Here is a 17,546-nt window from a genome sequence, read left to right as displayed (position 1 = left end):
CAATTCCTCAAATCCAGTGTGGTGGAGTTTGCCTTTGTATGTGAATTAGCACACTTGGTTACTGAGGATTTGAATCCGTTTTCTTGCAGTTTAGTCCGTATTTCAGTGGCTCACATGGAATTCTAGACTCGAATGAATCCCCACACGCTTGGTCAGCCAAGAGTTAACATAACAGCTACTTGAAGAAAAACACATCACACTGCTAAGCTGATGCTGGCTTTCACTTTATGGTCTGGGTACATTTCCACTGGATTGTATAGGGACCCCAGCCTCACTGTCCTTCCTTTTTTGCTTTCGTATTTTGAGAAATATTTTTTTAATCATGCATCTCTCATGTTTGCTTTATATATTTGTTATTCTCTGTGTTTTATGATGAATCATAGCTTCAGTTAGCAGCTACATAAATAAGAGTCTGATGTACATTTTGCTAATTTTAGGATTTTTCAAGTAGAGTTCAATCATTCCTCAGACCCTGGTTTTTTTATTCATGAAATGTTTTCTATTATAAAAGTACAGGAGTCCAGCAGTTCCCCTGCAGGATTCATGTGTTTCAGGCCAGGTGTTAGTTTCTCTGGCTGTTTAAAAGGATGAGTTATTAGCAGCCACATGATGAATGCCTTTTCCACCATATCTTCTGCTGCAGTCCAAAGGCACTATTATAATTAAACCTGGAAAAAAACAAATGATTTCATTAATACATAACATTATCCTTTTTCTGTTAAACTGGCACTGTGTGCACATTTTCAAACTCATAATGTCTCTTGTAATTAGGTTACCTTGTCCAATCGTCACAAATACAATTCAAAGGTTGTTTTCCATGTAATTTTTTTTCCTCTGAAAGTGTCCGGATGAATGTTTTGTAACTTCATTTCATTGATTAAGACCTGTTGAGTCATACAGGGAAAGGGGGTGTCAACACGTCCATCTAGGCACAGATAATTACCAGCTATGTGGTACAGGGGCAGAGGTTGTGGAGTTCATGCTGAATGGGATGGAGATCCAACTATTTGCTGGCACATAGTTTCGAAGGCAGCACTCCCTGTGTTTGCGTGGGCGAGTGTATCACCAGGGCAAGAGTCACAAAATACAGTTTTGTTTGAACCGCAATGCAGCTACGTTCAGTGACACACACATATACAAAGAAACACAAAACAGGAAAGCGCCAGATGTATCAAGCAAACGTCTATCTCAGATTACATAAGAGGAAGTTTGTTTAGATTTTTTTTCTTGGTGAACGTTGTGGTCTGTAGAATGTTTCCAAGTGAACAGCGCAAGATGTGATTGCACAAGAAAATGTTTTGTCTCTCACTTGTGCAGTTATTTTATGTTTTTGCAGGAACTTAAAGACCTGACCCAACGAAATGAATGCTTGGATCTAAAAGGTAAGCCCTCTAGCCTCATGCAACAAACCCTAAATTTCATCGCTAGACATTCTGTGGCATGACTCGTACATTATGTTTAGTTCTTTTTCTACTTTTAACTTTGTACAAGTGTCAATTGTTTTTTTTCTTGCTCTGAAGTAATACGGCGGCCTTGTTTTTCTGTGAACAGGTGAAAAGTTGGACTACAAAGCCTGCGAGTCCCTGGAAGAAGTTTTAAAGAGGGTCCAGTTTAAAGTGATAGACCTGGAACAGACTAATTTAGATGAAGACGTAAGCATAGTTGAACTTTTCAAATCTCTTTGTGGTAGGACCCTGAGTGGGTCATGGGATTTCTGATTGTACTCCATCCCCCATGGAGGATGTAGGCATTTTAAAGGCAGGCGCTTAGTGTGGACCTGAGGGATGCAGCCAGTCACAAGACCGCAAACATTCTCAACCAAGCACAGTGTGAGGTTTATTTCCAGTCACAGACACAAGTTTTGCTTGCAGCCAGACTGAGGTTCCACTGGCACAAAAAGCTTACTTTAATTACTGCCTGTCGTTATGTTGTGCCGCTCCTCACGACTTTTACCCTGCAAATAAATGCTTGGTTGGCAGAGGCAGCAAATGCACATGCCTCAACTTCACCAGCCAAAAGCCCTCGGAAATGAATGAGTCACCAAATAACACAACCTCAGCTTGAGATTGCAGAGTGTCACTGAATAAAGAATCTGAAAGGATTGCAAGTGGATGTATTGAAAGAGATTAATTCATCAGCTTCAGATGGTCTGATGAGAGCAGATAGGGGCTTCCTTTTGACGTCTTCAAGTGATGTGTAAGGATAAATGGCAAAAAAAAACATTTTGAGAAAACATTTCAAACAACAAATAGTAAACTGCTGGACAGCCTGTTCACTTGAATTGGATATTTGACACCTATGGGCCTCAGTGGCTCTGAATGAGCCCTAAAGATAAACACACATGTATGCTCATGTTATCCCAGTAAGCACACGAAAAGAGGTGTGTAAATAAACCCTAATAAGCAGCATAATGATTCATGTGGCTTGTAAGTTGTATTCTACTTCTGGCATTTATCAATGCCTCATTTCTCCATCAATAGCAGACTTGATTAATTGCTTTAACAGTTGAGTACCATATTTAGTAGCAGTATGTTGTAGATTCGATAAATCGGATATGTTACCGCCAAAAGGGAAAATTGCATCAAAGACCCAATAACGCCTTTTCTTATAACAATTTAGAAAAAGACAAACAACTGATTTATCTAAATAATTAGACAAAATAAAATATAGTCGTAATAAAAAAATCCCAGAAATTACATGTGGCGCTATTACATTGTGAAATATAATACTAAATTGTATTTCCACATTGGACTTGAGGAATATTCTTCTTTTTCTTTTTCCTCTCCTTATTACATCTTACGAGAGTTCGGCTCCCATACAAGGTAGTACAACTGCTCATTAAATAAGGCGACGATAGTTGTAACTAACAGATGCGTCGCAACACCTGTCATTGGGAGTAGGTGACCAAACCCTTCAATATCAACCCCTAATGTAGCTTGTCAAGCAGCGAGGCAATGAGTACCAAGTTTTAAGTCTTGGGTATGACTCGGCCAAGGCTCGAACCAGTGATCCCTCAGTCTCGGGGTGGGCGCCCTACCCCAAAGTCACAGAGGTGGCCGTACTTCAAAAATGTTGTTTACTTATAAATACAAAAGACATCCCCAAAAACGATCATCTAAAAAAATACATAATCTGTCCTGATTTTGGTTAAGGTGATCGGATTGGAAGAACTTTCATGATCATAATCTCCGGCCCCCTGAATTTTTGAATTTACGTTTTACTAACAAGGAACCTGAGCCTATTCATATTTTCAGTCAACTTGCCATACACTCATCATTGGTATTTTTCCTATTCATTTTCACTTTCTGACATGAAAACAGTCAGAATGTAAACCAAGCTGTGTCACGCTTGATTGCTTCAAGGTGCTGCAATGATGCGGGTAAAGGCTCCGTTACAGTACATCTGTAATCAATCACAAGTAATTTATTTTTGTCACGAGTTTCTGTTTTATACCTTGTCCTCATCTTCTCAAATCCTGGAGGTTGAGTTCCTGTCGCCCAGAGAAATTATGACCACAACCATTACAGCAATTGAATTTAAGAAACATATCTATTGATGATTTTTTTTTTTATATTTCCTGTTTTTGTTACCTGATTTTCAGGGCGCCTCGGCTCTGTTTGACATGATCGAGTACTACGAGTCGGCCACCCACCTCAACATATCCTTCAACAAGCACATAGGTACGCGAGGATGGCAAGCCGCTGCTCACATGATGAGGAAGGTAAGAGATGACCGCTTCAGCTTTTTAGTGGTGATTTGCATAAATCACTGGCTTGTGACAAGTTTCACATTGCAGCGTGTACCAAAAATTGTATGCATTTTTTCTCGTTTCTTTGTATTTTTTCATTTGGGCAAAGCACACTAATAATAAACATAACAAAATATTTTTACTCAATCATCTGTACAATTCAAAAGTAGAATACATAATTGTGAGCGCAAATGGAGTGAGCAGAGGGATTCAAATGCCCGCAGCATCAATTTATATCTTGCAGCCCAGTCTCATTTACAATCAAAACAAGACCAAAAAAACAAAACAAAATAAAATTTCATTTCAGGCCTGCAATCGAATACAATGCCCTTTATAACATGTAACACATTTGTTTAGTGTGTCCTAGTGTAAAAAAACACCATCATTTATTAAAGAAAAACAACATGGATTTTAAACAATAAGTAAAAATGCATGAACTTTCATATGAACGATGATCGGATAATTAGCATTTATTTTACATAACATGAGCCTCACCTAAAGGAAGCTGACATAATCTTCCTCCATAATTGTCCATCCAAAAACCTTGAAAATGCTGGGTACAGAAATGAGAAAAAAATTAGTCTTGAGTTTTTTAAGTGTTTTTTTTTTTTTTTTTTTTTTTGTCCCTTTTAGCATTCATTTTTGGTTGGACTACACCATAGAGTGACATCTAGTGGTCAAATAATACTTACTCTCCCTTTAAACCGACAGAGTCTGATATTTAGTGCCCTCTAGTGATACAAAAAACTTTCAGTCAGTAAAAAGAAAAACATAATTTGAATACCAGGCAAAGTACATGAACTGTCATACCAATTTTCATTTTTATATGAAAAAAAATCATAGGTCGAGAAATTTGTATTTCTTTTCCACAGTGGAATCCCAATTTACATTGCTGCCATGTTTGTCCAACATCCTGCTGACGCTGTGCCCTGTGTCACTTGCCCTCTTTCGCACCATACATCACAGTGCCATCTGGTGGTCAAATATTACACATTTGGGGCTTCCAAGAAATTTGATTTAGTTTTCCATGTATTAAATTTTGTTTGAAATAACTTTCTAGGACATTCATAAAGACTGTTAGCATTGAACACAGCAATGGCATTACCCTTACCAAGATCAGTGAACAATTTAAGTGTGTGATCTCAAGACCACAAGCTTTACATTGGCCATCTGTAACAGTGGTGGAAAGAGTCACAAATTTGCTTCATTTTGCAGAATACACTTATTATTATTAACAGATCTGATTAATGAGTAAGAAGCAAGCTGCTACTGTCCAATGCATTGAGCTTTATGCTTAAAAACAGTTACCCTATATATGACATTCTTTATTTTAAATTTTCAATTATAGTGGACTTTAAGAATGCATAAATATACTCCTGGATGGCCACAATCCTTTCTAGTATTGTTGAGGTTTATAAACAGAACCAATGACAGAGAAGAACGGTTTGCTGTTCATTACTAAATCAAACAGAAGTGCACTTTGCCAAATCCGATTTCACACTTTCAATTCTTTACATAAGCTATATTGAGGTTGGTATCTGTAAGTGCATGATTCAGCAAAATCAAATTTGTAATTATACACTAATGAAAAGATTTTTGCTTACGTCGGGCTAAGTCCTCATGTGATTATGACCACATGAGGAAGCATATTAGTCATCATAACTGTATTATAAAAATCCTTCACTAGTGTTTGATAAATGTATGTTTATTGCTATTTTAAGATATCTGTGTATGACCCCATCTGGCATTGCCCCGCATCACATGACAGAGTTTGTACTACTCTCAAGACAAATAGACATTTGCTTCAACACAAGAGGGGGAAAACATCCAGTTCTTGTGAAAAGCACAGTAAAGTGGAGTTGTTGTTTTGACTGACATGTCAGTGAATTAATTGGAAGTAGGGTGAGTCTAGATGGCCATGTGTTGTTCCATCAGTGGAACAGTGTGACTGCTTATTTTAGAGCGCTCCTCACAGTGTCGTCAACCTACTTCAACGGTAACACTTTCCGGCTACCTAATCTGAGAAATGACTCAATTTGCATCACAGTGTCCACACAATGGATTCAATAGGCTTCATTTGCTTTTTGGAACTTGTTTTGACTACTTAAACCCATATTTGAGATGTGGGGAGGAAAATGAAATGTTCGCTGATTTTTGTGTTAATAATAGAAAGAAAGCATTGTACTGGAGCACAAGGAGTATAGATGACATATGAAAAGGTATTAGATGTTATCTGACTATAATCATTATTTACAGTGAAAACCAGCAATTCAATACCACCATAATTAACAATGTAGTCATTCAATGTCCTTCAAAGTCTGATTCTTCATCAGATAAAGATTTTGGTCATTTGCGTCATTGTGCTTTTCGCCTTTATTTATATCTTTTAGGGCAGATTGCCATTTTCTCCTTTCTCTTAAATTCATCCCTAGTACCGCGAGATGTACATACTGGTGGTCCAGTGGTAATGATTTGACCTGGGTTCAATTCCCATTGCATCAATATTTTGTAATCGTGCTCTGCGATATTTTCGACCGATCAATTGTTGCACAAATAAGGTAATATACGACGTAAAACTTTGTGTATAATGCGACCCAAACTTTTAAGTTCTTTTTCATGTGAAAAGAATATGCGCGTTATACACGAATACATAAGGTACTCATAATTATCTTCTTTTTTTTTTTTTTTTTAAACTAATTTTTACTCCCTTTGGTGACTCTCTTAAGAAGAAAGGGAGATGCTCCCCATTCCTTTCCCGACTGAAAATGCTTGGTAATGGTCTGGTAACAGTTTATTTGTCAATGAGATTTTCCTTATTTGTACGCTGTTGTATTCCACCTCCATAGACAAGCTCTCTGCAGTATCTGGACGCAAGAAACACACCGCTGCTGGACCACTCTGCTCCCTTTGTGGCTCGAGCGCTAAGGATCAGCGGCAGCCTTGCGGTCCTTCACCTCGAAAATGCAGGCCTGTCTGGCAGACCGCTCATGTTGCTGGGTAAGAGCAGAATAATTTGCAAAACAAATGCTTTGACTAAATGATTATATAGCGTAATTGTATCTTGTGATTATTTCAGCAACGGCCCTGAAGATGAACATGAACCTGCGGGAATTGTATTTAGCTGACAACAAGCTCAACGGTCTGCAAGATTCGGCCCAGCTTGGAAACCTTCTGAAGTTCAACTATAACATCCAAATTCTAGATCTGCGCAACAACCATATCTTGGACTCAGGTAATTGTCCCATTTATTTAGAATTTGGCTAAAGTGTATTATCAACTCAACTAATACAGTAACAATATTTCCTAGGATTTTTACTTCAAAGCAGAATTCTCTAATGCAGTGTTTCCAACCTTCTTTGAGTCAAGGCACATTTTTTCATTAACCCCTTAACTCTGACTTTTGATGAGCAAATACCTGTCAGTACTATGTCACCAGTCACTAAAATACAAGGCAAACCACCGTAAAATTCAGACCATAAGCCGCAACTTTTTTCCCAAGCTCTAAACCCTGCGATTTATGCAATGATGAGGCTAAATTATGCATTTTTTTTCTAACGACCGCCAGAGGAGCTCAGACAGTAAAGGTAAGAGTGAGACACTTGGAATGTATGTATCAAGGAAGATGTAAGTTGAATGTAACTTCGCTCTTTGTGCATAAATAAAACTATAATGAACAGACCCTTATCATGGAAAATGTGTCCATCGAAAGGCAACTACCATATTGGGAATAATTTTACGAGTCCGTTTATTTGTAAATAGAAATAATGTGGCATAACTAACAGACTGCAAGAAGAACTGTTTAAGTCAAATTCCTATTTATCTGTTGGCGTTAACTTAAAAAACTTCAAAGTCTTAACCGTTAAAAAGAGACCAAAAATGTCCATATTCTCCAAATGGTTCAAAAACGGCAATCATTTTTCTTCGGATACTTCTTACATTGGGATTTTGGGCGAATTTTACAGGAACGTTAAGGGGTTAAAAAAAATGTCCATCGAAAATGTTTAAAAATGTATTCCCGACACTAGATTTTTAAATTTATGTTCTATGTTTTAATGTATATTATTATGTTGTCCAAACTGACAATGTAACGTAGTTTTTATCATGTGGTCATCGTGGCTTAGGAGGAAACATAAGTTATTATTTTAGGTAATACTAAAATGTAGGATTTTTCTACTTATCTAATAGTAATGACAATGTTCTGCATTTATATAGCGCTTTTCAAGTCAATGAAGACCTCCCAAAGCGCTTTACAATGTGCTTCACACTTTTACACACTATCTAACCATTAGCAGCGTCAGCCATGCAAAGGAAACTACATGCTCATCGGGGGCATTAGGGATTCAGTGTTTTGCCCAAGGACACTTCGACATATATTTTCATGGTTGACTATTTTTATTTTTTCTAGAAATGTAACAAAAAATAGTGGAGCAAAAAACATGTTTTTTTCTTTCATGTTTTTTATTAAATAAAAAAAACAATTAAAATCAGCAAAATGCTGTGCAATATTTTCACTTTATTTGATTTGCTTTGTTTGGCCAAACTTGAACGTCTGCATCATGGTAAATAAGTTATTAAATGTATTCCCCGCTATTATTTCATAAACAGATAATAAGTATATACAAAGAAAATCAAAAATAACCTCCTGCCATCTACTGATATGGATGGTGTTAGTTACTTGACTGATCACTGGAAGAAAGCAAAAATGGCATGCTTTTTTTACAAAGATAAAATTGGCCTATTTCCTTCGGTACACTAGACAAGGTCTTACAGCACATTTGCTGAAAAACAAAACAAAAATTAAAAAGGTAGTATATTTTATCCATTTAGGGCCGGAAATCATTGGTGTGTTTCTAGCACTATGGCCAGGAGCACTGTGGTGCATTTATACCATTGAGCTACTCACAGTTCACCCTATGTTACTCACTACTTTAAGCCCCAACTGTAAGTTAGGAAAATTGGACAGAAATAAAACTTGCACCTCGCATGCAAATTGAGTTTAATGATGCTAGGTCAAAAAGATAGTCAGTAAAATACAAATATTTTTGAAATGTATACATTTACAAAATAAATACTGGTTACATGCCTATTCATCTTTTGAATCCTCAGAAGACTAAATAGACTACGGACCTCATTAACATCTAAGCCTTCTGTGCCCACTTGGATGCGTTTGATTTCCATAACAGAGGCACACCGAACACCAAAATATCTCTCAGCTTGAGTTTCGATTGAGTCGTAGCTGATAAATTTGAATACTGATGACTCCTCTGCATGATACAGCCTGAGTTATTTTTGTTTTGATTTTCTATCTTCTAAATAGCATTGCGACTCATTTTTCTATGACTCCAGTCGTCAGAGTATTGAGTAGTTTTACCCTGAGCAGATGGAGAATTCCACTCCCACGCTGACCAATCTTTGTCCACATATTATCAGCTGCTAATGATATTTTGCCCGCTTTTTGAGATGGACTTACTGTGTGGGTGTGTGCGGTTGTCGTCACAGGTTTGGCTTACGTGTGCGAAGGACTAAAAGAGCAGAGGAAAGGCCTCGTCACATTGGTGCTATGGAACAACCAGCTGACACACAACGGCATGGGACACCTTGCCGCTGCACTGGTATGCTTTTGCACCCGCGCGCACTCAGACCTACTGCACTGAACAACTGACGGGTTCACATTGTTTCTTAAGCCACTAAAACATAAAGTGCCATTTTTCGGTCCTATTTGTTTTGATGACTCACTATATCCTCTTGGCATTGATGCAGTACAATGAAGCTCATTGTTTGTAGTTGTCCTTTTGGATGCCGTTAATTTCAGCTTGTCAGAGCAGAGTATACTGCGTTTATGGTTTTACCTTTTTCGTGGTTGGCCACAGAACGTGTATTTGGATTGAAATGCCACACTGAAAGATAGTTTGTTGTAGTGTGGAGGTTCTCAAACGTTTTACCCCTAGTACCACTTGGTTATGGGTATGCTCTTAAACATTGCACCAATTCTCTACTTAGATCATGTGCAAATGCATGCTTTTCTTAGACACGCACAAATGGGGTTTTTTTTTTCCTCCATATTTTGGGATTTTGTAGTTTACGTTTGTGCTTTACTTCAAACAGGCCTTTTCTTACTTTAGAATTTTCATGCTATGCTAACAAAAATTGTGGTAACAAGTATAAAGTCACCATTCCTCCTACCCTCATTCTGTGGGGTGAACAGCTTTGCTAAAAGTAAGATAAAAGCAGATGGGCGAGGTGGGAAAAAATGGGCCCTATGAAATCAGTTGGGCTTTGTTAACATGAGAAAATATTCCACTTTCAACATTTTAAGGACACCTCAAATGGCGTACCTTAAGCTTAAGCGATTTCATTTGGGGGTTGTTTTATACAAAATGAGATAACTATAAAGGTAGTTTGTGCAATACAATTTTGAAATTGGGTCAAGTTCATCCAAGTATTGGATCGGTCTGATTTTGACCTGGATTATTTTTTACCCAAATTCTCTTGCTCCATAGTACTAGTATTTTCCTATAAATATATTTTAGGAGTGAATTCAGCACTACCAAAAAGCAATTTATCAATTTGTGCATTTGTGACTTGATTATCAAGGATAAATTATATTTGATCCAATTAATAGTTGTTTTTCCAAAAGTTGTACTTCAAAAAGTATTACTTTATTGCTTGTTTGTAAATCAAAATATCCGGGAAAAAAAAAGAATTGCTTTAATTACACTTACAAATTTATCAGGGGTCGTAAGACGATCTATTCTGATTTATTTGCAAGATCAAATTTATGTTGTGTTTAGTGTCACTTACAAATCATTTGTGCCTTTATATTCTTTCAGCCTTGCACCCAAAGTCTGGAGACACTGAACCTGGGTCATAATTCAGTTGGCAACGAGGGTGTGCACAAGTTGAAGGACGGACTGATCGCCAACCGCTCAGTACTGAGGCTCGGCCTCGCCTCTACCAAACTGTCCTGTGAAGGTGACAAATTGATGACCAATTGGACTTCAATGATTTTTGCATATTTTTGGAGAGGGGCGTTTGTCAACCCATTTTTTTCTATTCTGCTCTGTCATCAGGGGCAGTGGCCGTTGCCGAATTTATAGCTGAAAGCCCAAGACTGCTGCGTTTGGATCTGCGAGAAAATGATATCAAGACGGGTGGATTGATGGCACTGTCCCTCGCCCTAAAAGTTAATACCTCCTTGCTACGACTCGACCTCGACCGGGAACCCAAAAAAGAAACTGTGAGCATGTGTAAATTAAATTAAACACCTCCTTAACTGGACTGCGATATGATACTACATTTGAGAGTACATTTACATTGCATTACAAAATAACTTCATGGTAGGCATAGTGCTTTTTTTAACACAGTTCTATAAAAAAACAATATCGCATGTTATTGTGAAATAAACGTTTCAAAGTTCTTCTGCATTTTGATTTTCATATTATGCAGGTGAAGAGCTTCATTGAAACCCAGCGTGCCCTACTAGCAGATATCCAGAATGGCTGCAAGAGGAACTTCATCCTTGCCAAAGAAAAGGAGGAAACGGAGCAAATGATGAGGCAGTCAGCGTCCATGGCCGAAATCGCAAACGAAGACAGCCCGAGAGAAGAGGAGGGTGAGGAGAGCAAAGACGGAAAGCAAGAGGATGAAACAGAAACTGAGGGGAAGCCGAGCAGCCAGTCGCAGACCAGCACCGAGTTGAACGTTTCTCCCACAATCTTGGACTCTGACTCAGACACTGAGGATGAGGAGGAAGTGATCACTAAAACTTCCGTGGAACCAGATGTGCGGCAGAGTCAAATTCCCACTCTGATTGAAGGGGCACCGCCTACGTCGAGTATTCCGTCCGCTTCCTCTCTACCAACGGCGAACATCATTTCTGAAATCACCGTCACAGACACTCCTGTACCACCGGGAACGCCTCCTTCGCCGGGCCGCTGCATATCAGTGTCCAGTCCCGGTCGGGGTCACAAGATCTTTATGGTGACACGAGTGGAGAGTCCACCTGAGCCTCAGTCGGGGGCTGCACTGGCGATTTCAGTAATAAACGGTTTTGGAAAACCGAACCGCGACCACAATGTCGATTTGACGCTGCCATTGACGGCTCCACAAGCACCAGCTTTGCCTTTAAGTTCATCTGCTCAGCATGTAGATCTACCACCTGAGAGCCCCTGTGAGGAGCTCAAAGAATCGTCAGTGTTTGAGGAGAGTGAAGCAGCAATTCCAGAAACCACAAGAAGAGACACCAAAGAGGAAGTTCGGGCATCAGCGTCAACACTGGACCAAATAACGCAAGATGGCGATTGTCTGAGCGACACTAAAGACAATAACGCCTGCTCTCCGAATTTGACCGACGACCACAGTCCAAACCTTGATAGGGAAAATGAAACATCTGAGCCGGACACACAGGAGGTAATGACATCCATCACAGCCGTTCAAACCGGCACAGAGGACTCAGCCAACGAGGACGAGACGAAATCTGACTGCACGCTTCTGCCCAATGGCTTGAAGCCGGATTTTTCCCTCCTTCTTGACAGTGACAGCCCCAAATCTGGCAGCTGTGTCATGGAACACGGTGTGTGAGTGTGTGAGCCGCATCATTTGGCACACGCGTGATGAAGACACAATTGAATATGTCATGTGTGTTTTGTTGTTGCTCATGTAGTGAGTGTGAGCTGCTCTCAAGACCTGGAGGAGCTGCTACTAGAAGCCAGTTTGGACACTGGCAGGGAAGCGCCATGAGGAAGGTTTGACTTTTGAAACTACTTACAAATTTTCTAAAAATAATGATGAATAACTGCTTTATTCATTGACTTCAGCATACTTGATGAAGACATGTGATTTGTTTTGTTATGATGTGCTCAAAGGCAAAAGTTTGCATATCTCTTCTATAAATATATAATACATAAATACTCTAGTTACATTGCAAAACACAATACTGCAAGACAATATGATTGGTCAGCGTAGAGTGGAATTCTCCGTCTGGTCTGGGTAAAACTACTCAATACTCTGAAGACTGGAGTCAATAACAATATGACAACTCCCAAAAATACTTTTAACGCACCTTCACTGATCTTTGATTTTAATTAAAGGGACATTGTGTATTGTTTAGAACCTCCACGTGGTAGAAAAAAACAACTCCTTTCTGATATAGATATAAAACCTAACAGTGAAGTTCCCATAAAAAAAATTGTTTTAAAAATAAAAAGCTGATTTAGTGATTTCATCCTTCTATCCATTATCTGCACCGCTTATCCTCAGTAGGGTCGCGGGGGCGATGGAGCCCATCCCAGCTATCTTCGGACAGGGGGCAGGTGACAGCCTTAACCGATTGCCAGCCAGTCGTGGGGCTCACAGACAACTCACTCGCTCATTCACACCTAGGGACAATTTGAACCGGCCAATTAACCTGACATGCATGCTTTTGGAATGTGGGAGGAACATTTAACAGTAGTGCAAATGAATTAGATTGCTGTTTTGCTTTTATTCCATCAAATGCAGTTGATAAATACAAGAGATTTAATCTTAGTGGATATTGACAAAAAAAGCCTTTGATAAATACTTTATGATCAAATCTTGGATCCCTGAATCATAATTGTGTGCCTCCAAATAGGCCCCAAGCCAGTCTGGCCCCTGTTAGAATATTTTTGCCATCATGTGGCCCTCTAACTAAAATTAGTTTAACACCCCTGTTTTTTTAGAAGTGAGTTTTTATCCATTTTGTGACGGCCATTCAGCCACTTCCTTGAATTTACAATGACGAAACTGTTAGCCCCGGGGCTCAAGCAACGGCCAAGCACAGCTGAGTTTGATTTAACATAAATGTGTTGATATACATGAATACAAATCGACATTGGTTGCTGTACGACAGGCGAATGAACAGCACACGCCAACTGACTGGCATGCTGCAACAAAACATATCTGTTGCTGCGTCAGGTTTTGAGGCTCAATTAATAGATCCGACAGAGAGCGCTAAGTCACGCCCACCGCAGTTAGGGTATCGATGTATCACACACGGAGCAAAGAGAGCGAACACAGAGCGACTCTTTATTCACTATTCCTGATAGCATAGTCGTATCATTTTTTTTGTATAATGTACACTGATCTCAAAAGACGGTAGAAAAAGGTCTCATTTATATTATGCAGACTGATATTCATGGCATCAACGTTTCCAAATAGGCTAATGACCTCGTAATGTTGGCGATCTATGAGGAAGTCCTCAGCCCCGTACCAACTTCACATAGAAAGTGATTCAGATTTGTCAGCTCTGATGGACTCTTGCTGCAAATGTAAGGCTGGGTATATACACATTATTGTTTTACCTCCTAACAGACCTTTGAGTTTTAGATATGTCACCTAACTTTTATTTCTCAGCGCATCTTAAGCTACAAAAGAAGCAAAGTTGTCTTTAGGCTCTTTTTGCAGATAACTTTATAAGTTCATAACCTATGACGGAACAAACACATTCTGTAATTTTAAAGGCTTGTCCAGGTTTCTTTTGATGGTAATATATCAAATTAACGTGGCAGGGGGGGAACTACAAATCATGCTGTGAGGCTGATAGGGTGCTGTGTTATAACCGACCCAACATCAGCGTAAACTTCAATTTCATGAAAATAAATTTAGAACAAATAACTTTGTTGCAGTTCCCATTAATCATCTTCACGTTGAGTTAAACGTGAGGACGACAGCATGCCTTTATCCACTTCAAACACTTTTCCAAATTAGTTTTTGGCAAAGGAAAAGGGATGAACCTCATCTCTACCAATCGTTCCGGATACCGCTGATCAACGTTACAAGTGCCCCAGACATACCACTGAATCATTTTTAAAACAAAGCACGTTGCTTACAAATGTTTCAGGTTACAAAGCTACTACTACCTGGACAAAATAAATTTGTAAGTAGAGGTACCACTTTACAAGCGTGTGGATCACAGGTGAAAAGATGGACGACCTAAATCGGAAGCCACCGGCTGTCGCCATCATCACGTTCTGATTGGCTGAGAACAAGCTTTGTCAGATCTATCAATTGCTGCAATCCAACCAACATGCAATTGTTTATTTCAATGAGCCACGCCCACTAACCTCTTCCTGTTTTCCACAGGCCACACTGTGAGGACAGTCAAGACGTCGAGAACTATTTCTCCTACCTTAGAAAACCCACACAACTCTTCCAAAGAGTTACAGTCAAATGAGCCCAACAAGTTTTGTATAGAATCGAAGGACACATTAAAAGAAAAATTGATATGACATCACTACAACACCACAGCGTGTTTATTCTAGAGGGAAACAAAGACATGATGTCATCACTACATTCTTTCCACGGCATCATGGACGGACGGACGGAAGCCGGAAAAAAAACACTAACCAAAGACCAATGAGGTGTGTGTATATGTATGTATGTGTGTGTGTGTGTGTGCCTGGCTTCAGCAACACACAATAAAAATTGTGGAGCCCATTCAACGTACCCGCCCACATTCGTGCAGTGTAAACATTAACCACCAAGTGATTGTTTTCCTCTCACTCATCCGTCGGTCCAAGTTCAAAAAGACCCGGTTTTGCGTCTTGTTAAATGTTACTCTGGCCGCTCAGGAATCGACTCCAAGCCAAACCTGGGCCATGACCGACAATTCTTTGCCGGTTTCTCAAATGAATACATATCTTCTTCACGGGTTTTGGGAGGAAAGGGGGACACAAGGAGATTTACCTTCGACAAATCTATTGTATTTATTTGATGATATTTTGGGAAGTTATCCATCCCCCTTCTTGATTTTTTTTAAGCCCCTCATATATTTGATTTGTATATTTCTATTCGAGGCAATATTGATTTTTTTTTTTTTTCGTGGGAAGGAGATATATTACGTTTGGAGTGTTTGACTTGTTCAGTAGCAGTCGCCCGGGGCGCATTCCTGACTAAGGATATGTGAAGCAGGAAGTGTCCGCTAGATGGCGCCTCGCCCCTTCGCTGCTGCTCTCTAAGTCAAGCTAGACGCGTCTCATATCCGCGCCCCTCCGCTCTTTGTAAATGCTTTCATTTTTAGACCTTTTTAATAAATTGTTAACTTAATTCAAACTGTGCTGGTAATCACAAAGCTGTGTAAAGCGAAATTCGTTCCACTCAAATAAATGCATGTAACGACTTGATTTTTGACTTGGTTTTATTTTGAGTTGATTCAAGAATGACGTTTTTTATGTACAACCCCCCCAAAAATTCATTTAAAACCACCTCCCCTGTTGTACATACAAAACAAATACGTGCACTCCTAGTAACCTGACAAGTCTTCCAGCTAGAGATGATTAAGGTAACCTAATACAACTACCAACAAGTTTAGTAAAGGTAATCTTTTTGCTGTCTAAATTTTGTGCAGGCTTGGGGAGTAACTGAATACATGGAACGGCAAAAATGATGTTGGCAAGCTGTTTGGATTTATTTTCATTTTGTTTCTGTCGCATTTTATGTTAGTTTTGCCAGAGATCAAAGCCAGGAGAGAAAGCTTACCACGTGTTGTGAGTCATAATTTTATTCATATTTAGTTTCTTTTGTCTTTTATTAGCATATTTGGTATTGGAGTAATCCAAAAGTAATCAAGTTAAAGTAACCCTACCAGACCCTGTATTTGGCGAATGCAATTTCAAAGTAATTCGTCTCTTTAACCCCGGCAATTCTGAAATATCAATGAATAAACTCCCACATACCTCCACCTCTTATTCAGAGTATGTTGATACTGGATAGCAAATGTAATAACTTTGTAAGACAATACTTAACAGAGATCACGTTTCCTGAGGAATCAAAACGGAATTTACTTAGTGGTCAATCTATCAGTGTCTACTTTATAATACTTAAAATCACTTATAGCCCCAAAAGTCAAAGAAACACGCGTTAAAATAAAAGAATAAAATAATTATTAAAAACACAATTACAAGTTGGAGACGACATCTTCTCATTTTGCACAAAGATATTGGCACCACTGACCATCTGTTCTTCACATGTGCAATGATTTGAAAATTCTGCCGAGATGTCCCGTTCTGGATCACTTCTGCCATCGCCACTTTTTCCAATATCTTATCAGCAGATCGAACGACGAAAGATCAATAATTCACATTTGATGCATAGCCACAACCGTGAGAGAGAGAGAGAGTGCGAAAGGGAAAAAAGAGGGACAGAAAGAGTGAAAACTAGGGAAGAGAAGGAGAGTCTGAGAGAAAAAGGGGAGAATGAGAAAGAAAGATGGAGGGGGAAAGAAAAAAAAAGTGAAATAAATATAGACAGAATGAAACAAAATACAAAAGATGCAAATAACAAAATTAAAGAGAGGGAGAAATATATTTTCCGGGGTAGTACCTGCCTTTGGCGACATCAAGTGGATATATGCAAAACTGCAGCTCATTTTTCTCTTGTGCTCCACTCGGCATTGTCTCGCGACCTCGATTCCATCTGGTGGCGGACCTGGTCTTAGGGTTAGGGTTTAGACACTCCTGATCTATTTCCTCCTTAGCACACAACACTTACGGTTTTACTTCAAAATAAAACCGTGATACATAGTAAACAAACCAGCATTTAAGACCAACCGCATCTATCTATCTATCCACCCTGGTCATATCCCTTGAGAGGGGTGACCGACAGCAATACAAATACATACAAAAAGAAATAAAGAAGGGAAAAAGTAGCAAAAAACTCACACAAAACTTTTTGGGGGACCAGGGCCAACCCAAATGCCCAAACACCCAAGTTAGGCACCTCGGGCACCAAAGTTGGTCATGCTTTCGTCCCTCCAGATGAAACGGGACACAAGAAAGCGGCA

At 39.2% G+C, this 17,546-nt stretch overlaps 1 protein-coding gene and 1 long non-coding RNA gene across 2 annotated transcripts in view; one reads left to right on the top strand and one right to left on the bottom strand.

Moving 5' to 3' along the window:
• Window positions 1-15,888, top strand: part of ppp1r37 (protein phosphatase 1, regulatory subunit 37) — a 28,036-nt gene extending 12,148 nt beyond the window's left edge. The window contains exons 3-13 of the mRNA XM_088345017.1: window positions 1,337-1,382; window positions 1,552-1,652; window positions 3,602-3,721; window positions 6,595-6,745; window positions 6,825-6,980; window positions 9,248-9,360; window positions 10,579-10,720; window positions 10,819-10,985; window positions 11,195-12,320; window positions 12,411-12,492; window positions 14,849-15,888. Coding sequence (XP_088201143.1) covers window positions 1,337-1,382; window positions 1,552-1,652; window positions 3,602-3,721; window positions 6,595-6,745; window positions 6,825-6,980; window positions 9,248-9,360; window positions 10,579-10,720; window positions 10,819-10,985; window positions 11,195-12,320; window positions 12,411-12,487 — 2,199 coding nt within the window. The 3' untranslated portion in view covers window positions 12,488-12,492; window positions 14,849-15,888. The remainder of the gene's footprint in view (window positions 1-1,336; window positions 1,383-1,551; window positions 1,653-3,601; window positions 3,722-6,594; window positions 6,746-6,824; window positions 6,981-9,247; window positions 9,361-10,578; window positions 10,721-10,818; window positions 10,986-11,194; window positions 12,321-12,410; window positions 12,493-14,848) is intronic.
• LOC148357974 (uncharacterized) lies at window positions 462-14,978 on the bottom strand. Its single transcript, XR_015851468.1, has 4 exons — window positions 14,830-14,978; window positions 4,244-4,301; window positions 777-884; window positions 462-668 (listed from the first exon to the last, which is right to left on the bottom strand). It is a non-coding gene; the product is annotated as an uncharacterized LOC148357974 (long non-coding RNA).
• Window positions 15,889-17,546: the final 1,658 nt, after the last annotated feature.

Source organism: Urocampus carinirostris, chromosome 10 (genome assembly GCF_059441175.1).
Source record: "Urocampus carinirostris isolate Australia breed hairy pipefish chromosome 10, RoL_Ucar_1.0, whole genome shotgun sequence".
In the NCBI taxonomy this organism is placed as follows: domain Eukaryota; kingdom Metazoa; phylum Chordata; class Actinopteri; order Syngnathiformes; family Syngnathidae; genus Urocampus; species Urocampus carinirostris.
This window is presented reverse-complemented; position numbering and strand designations above follow the sequence as displayed.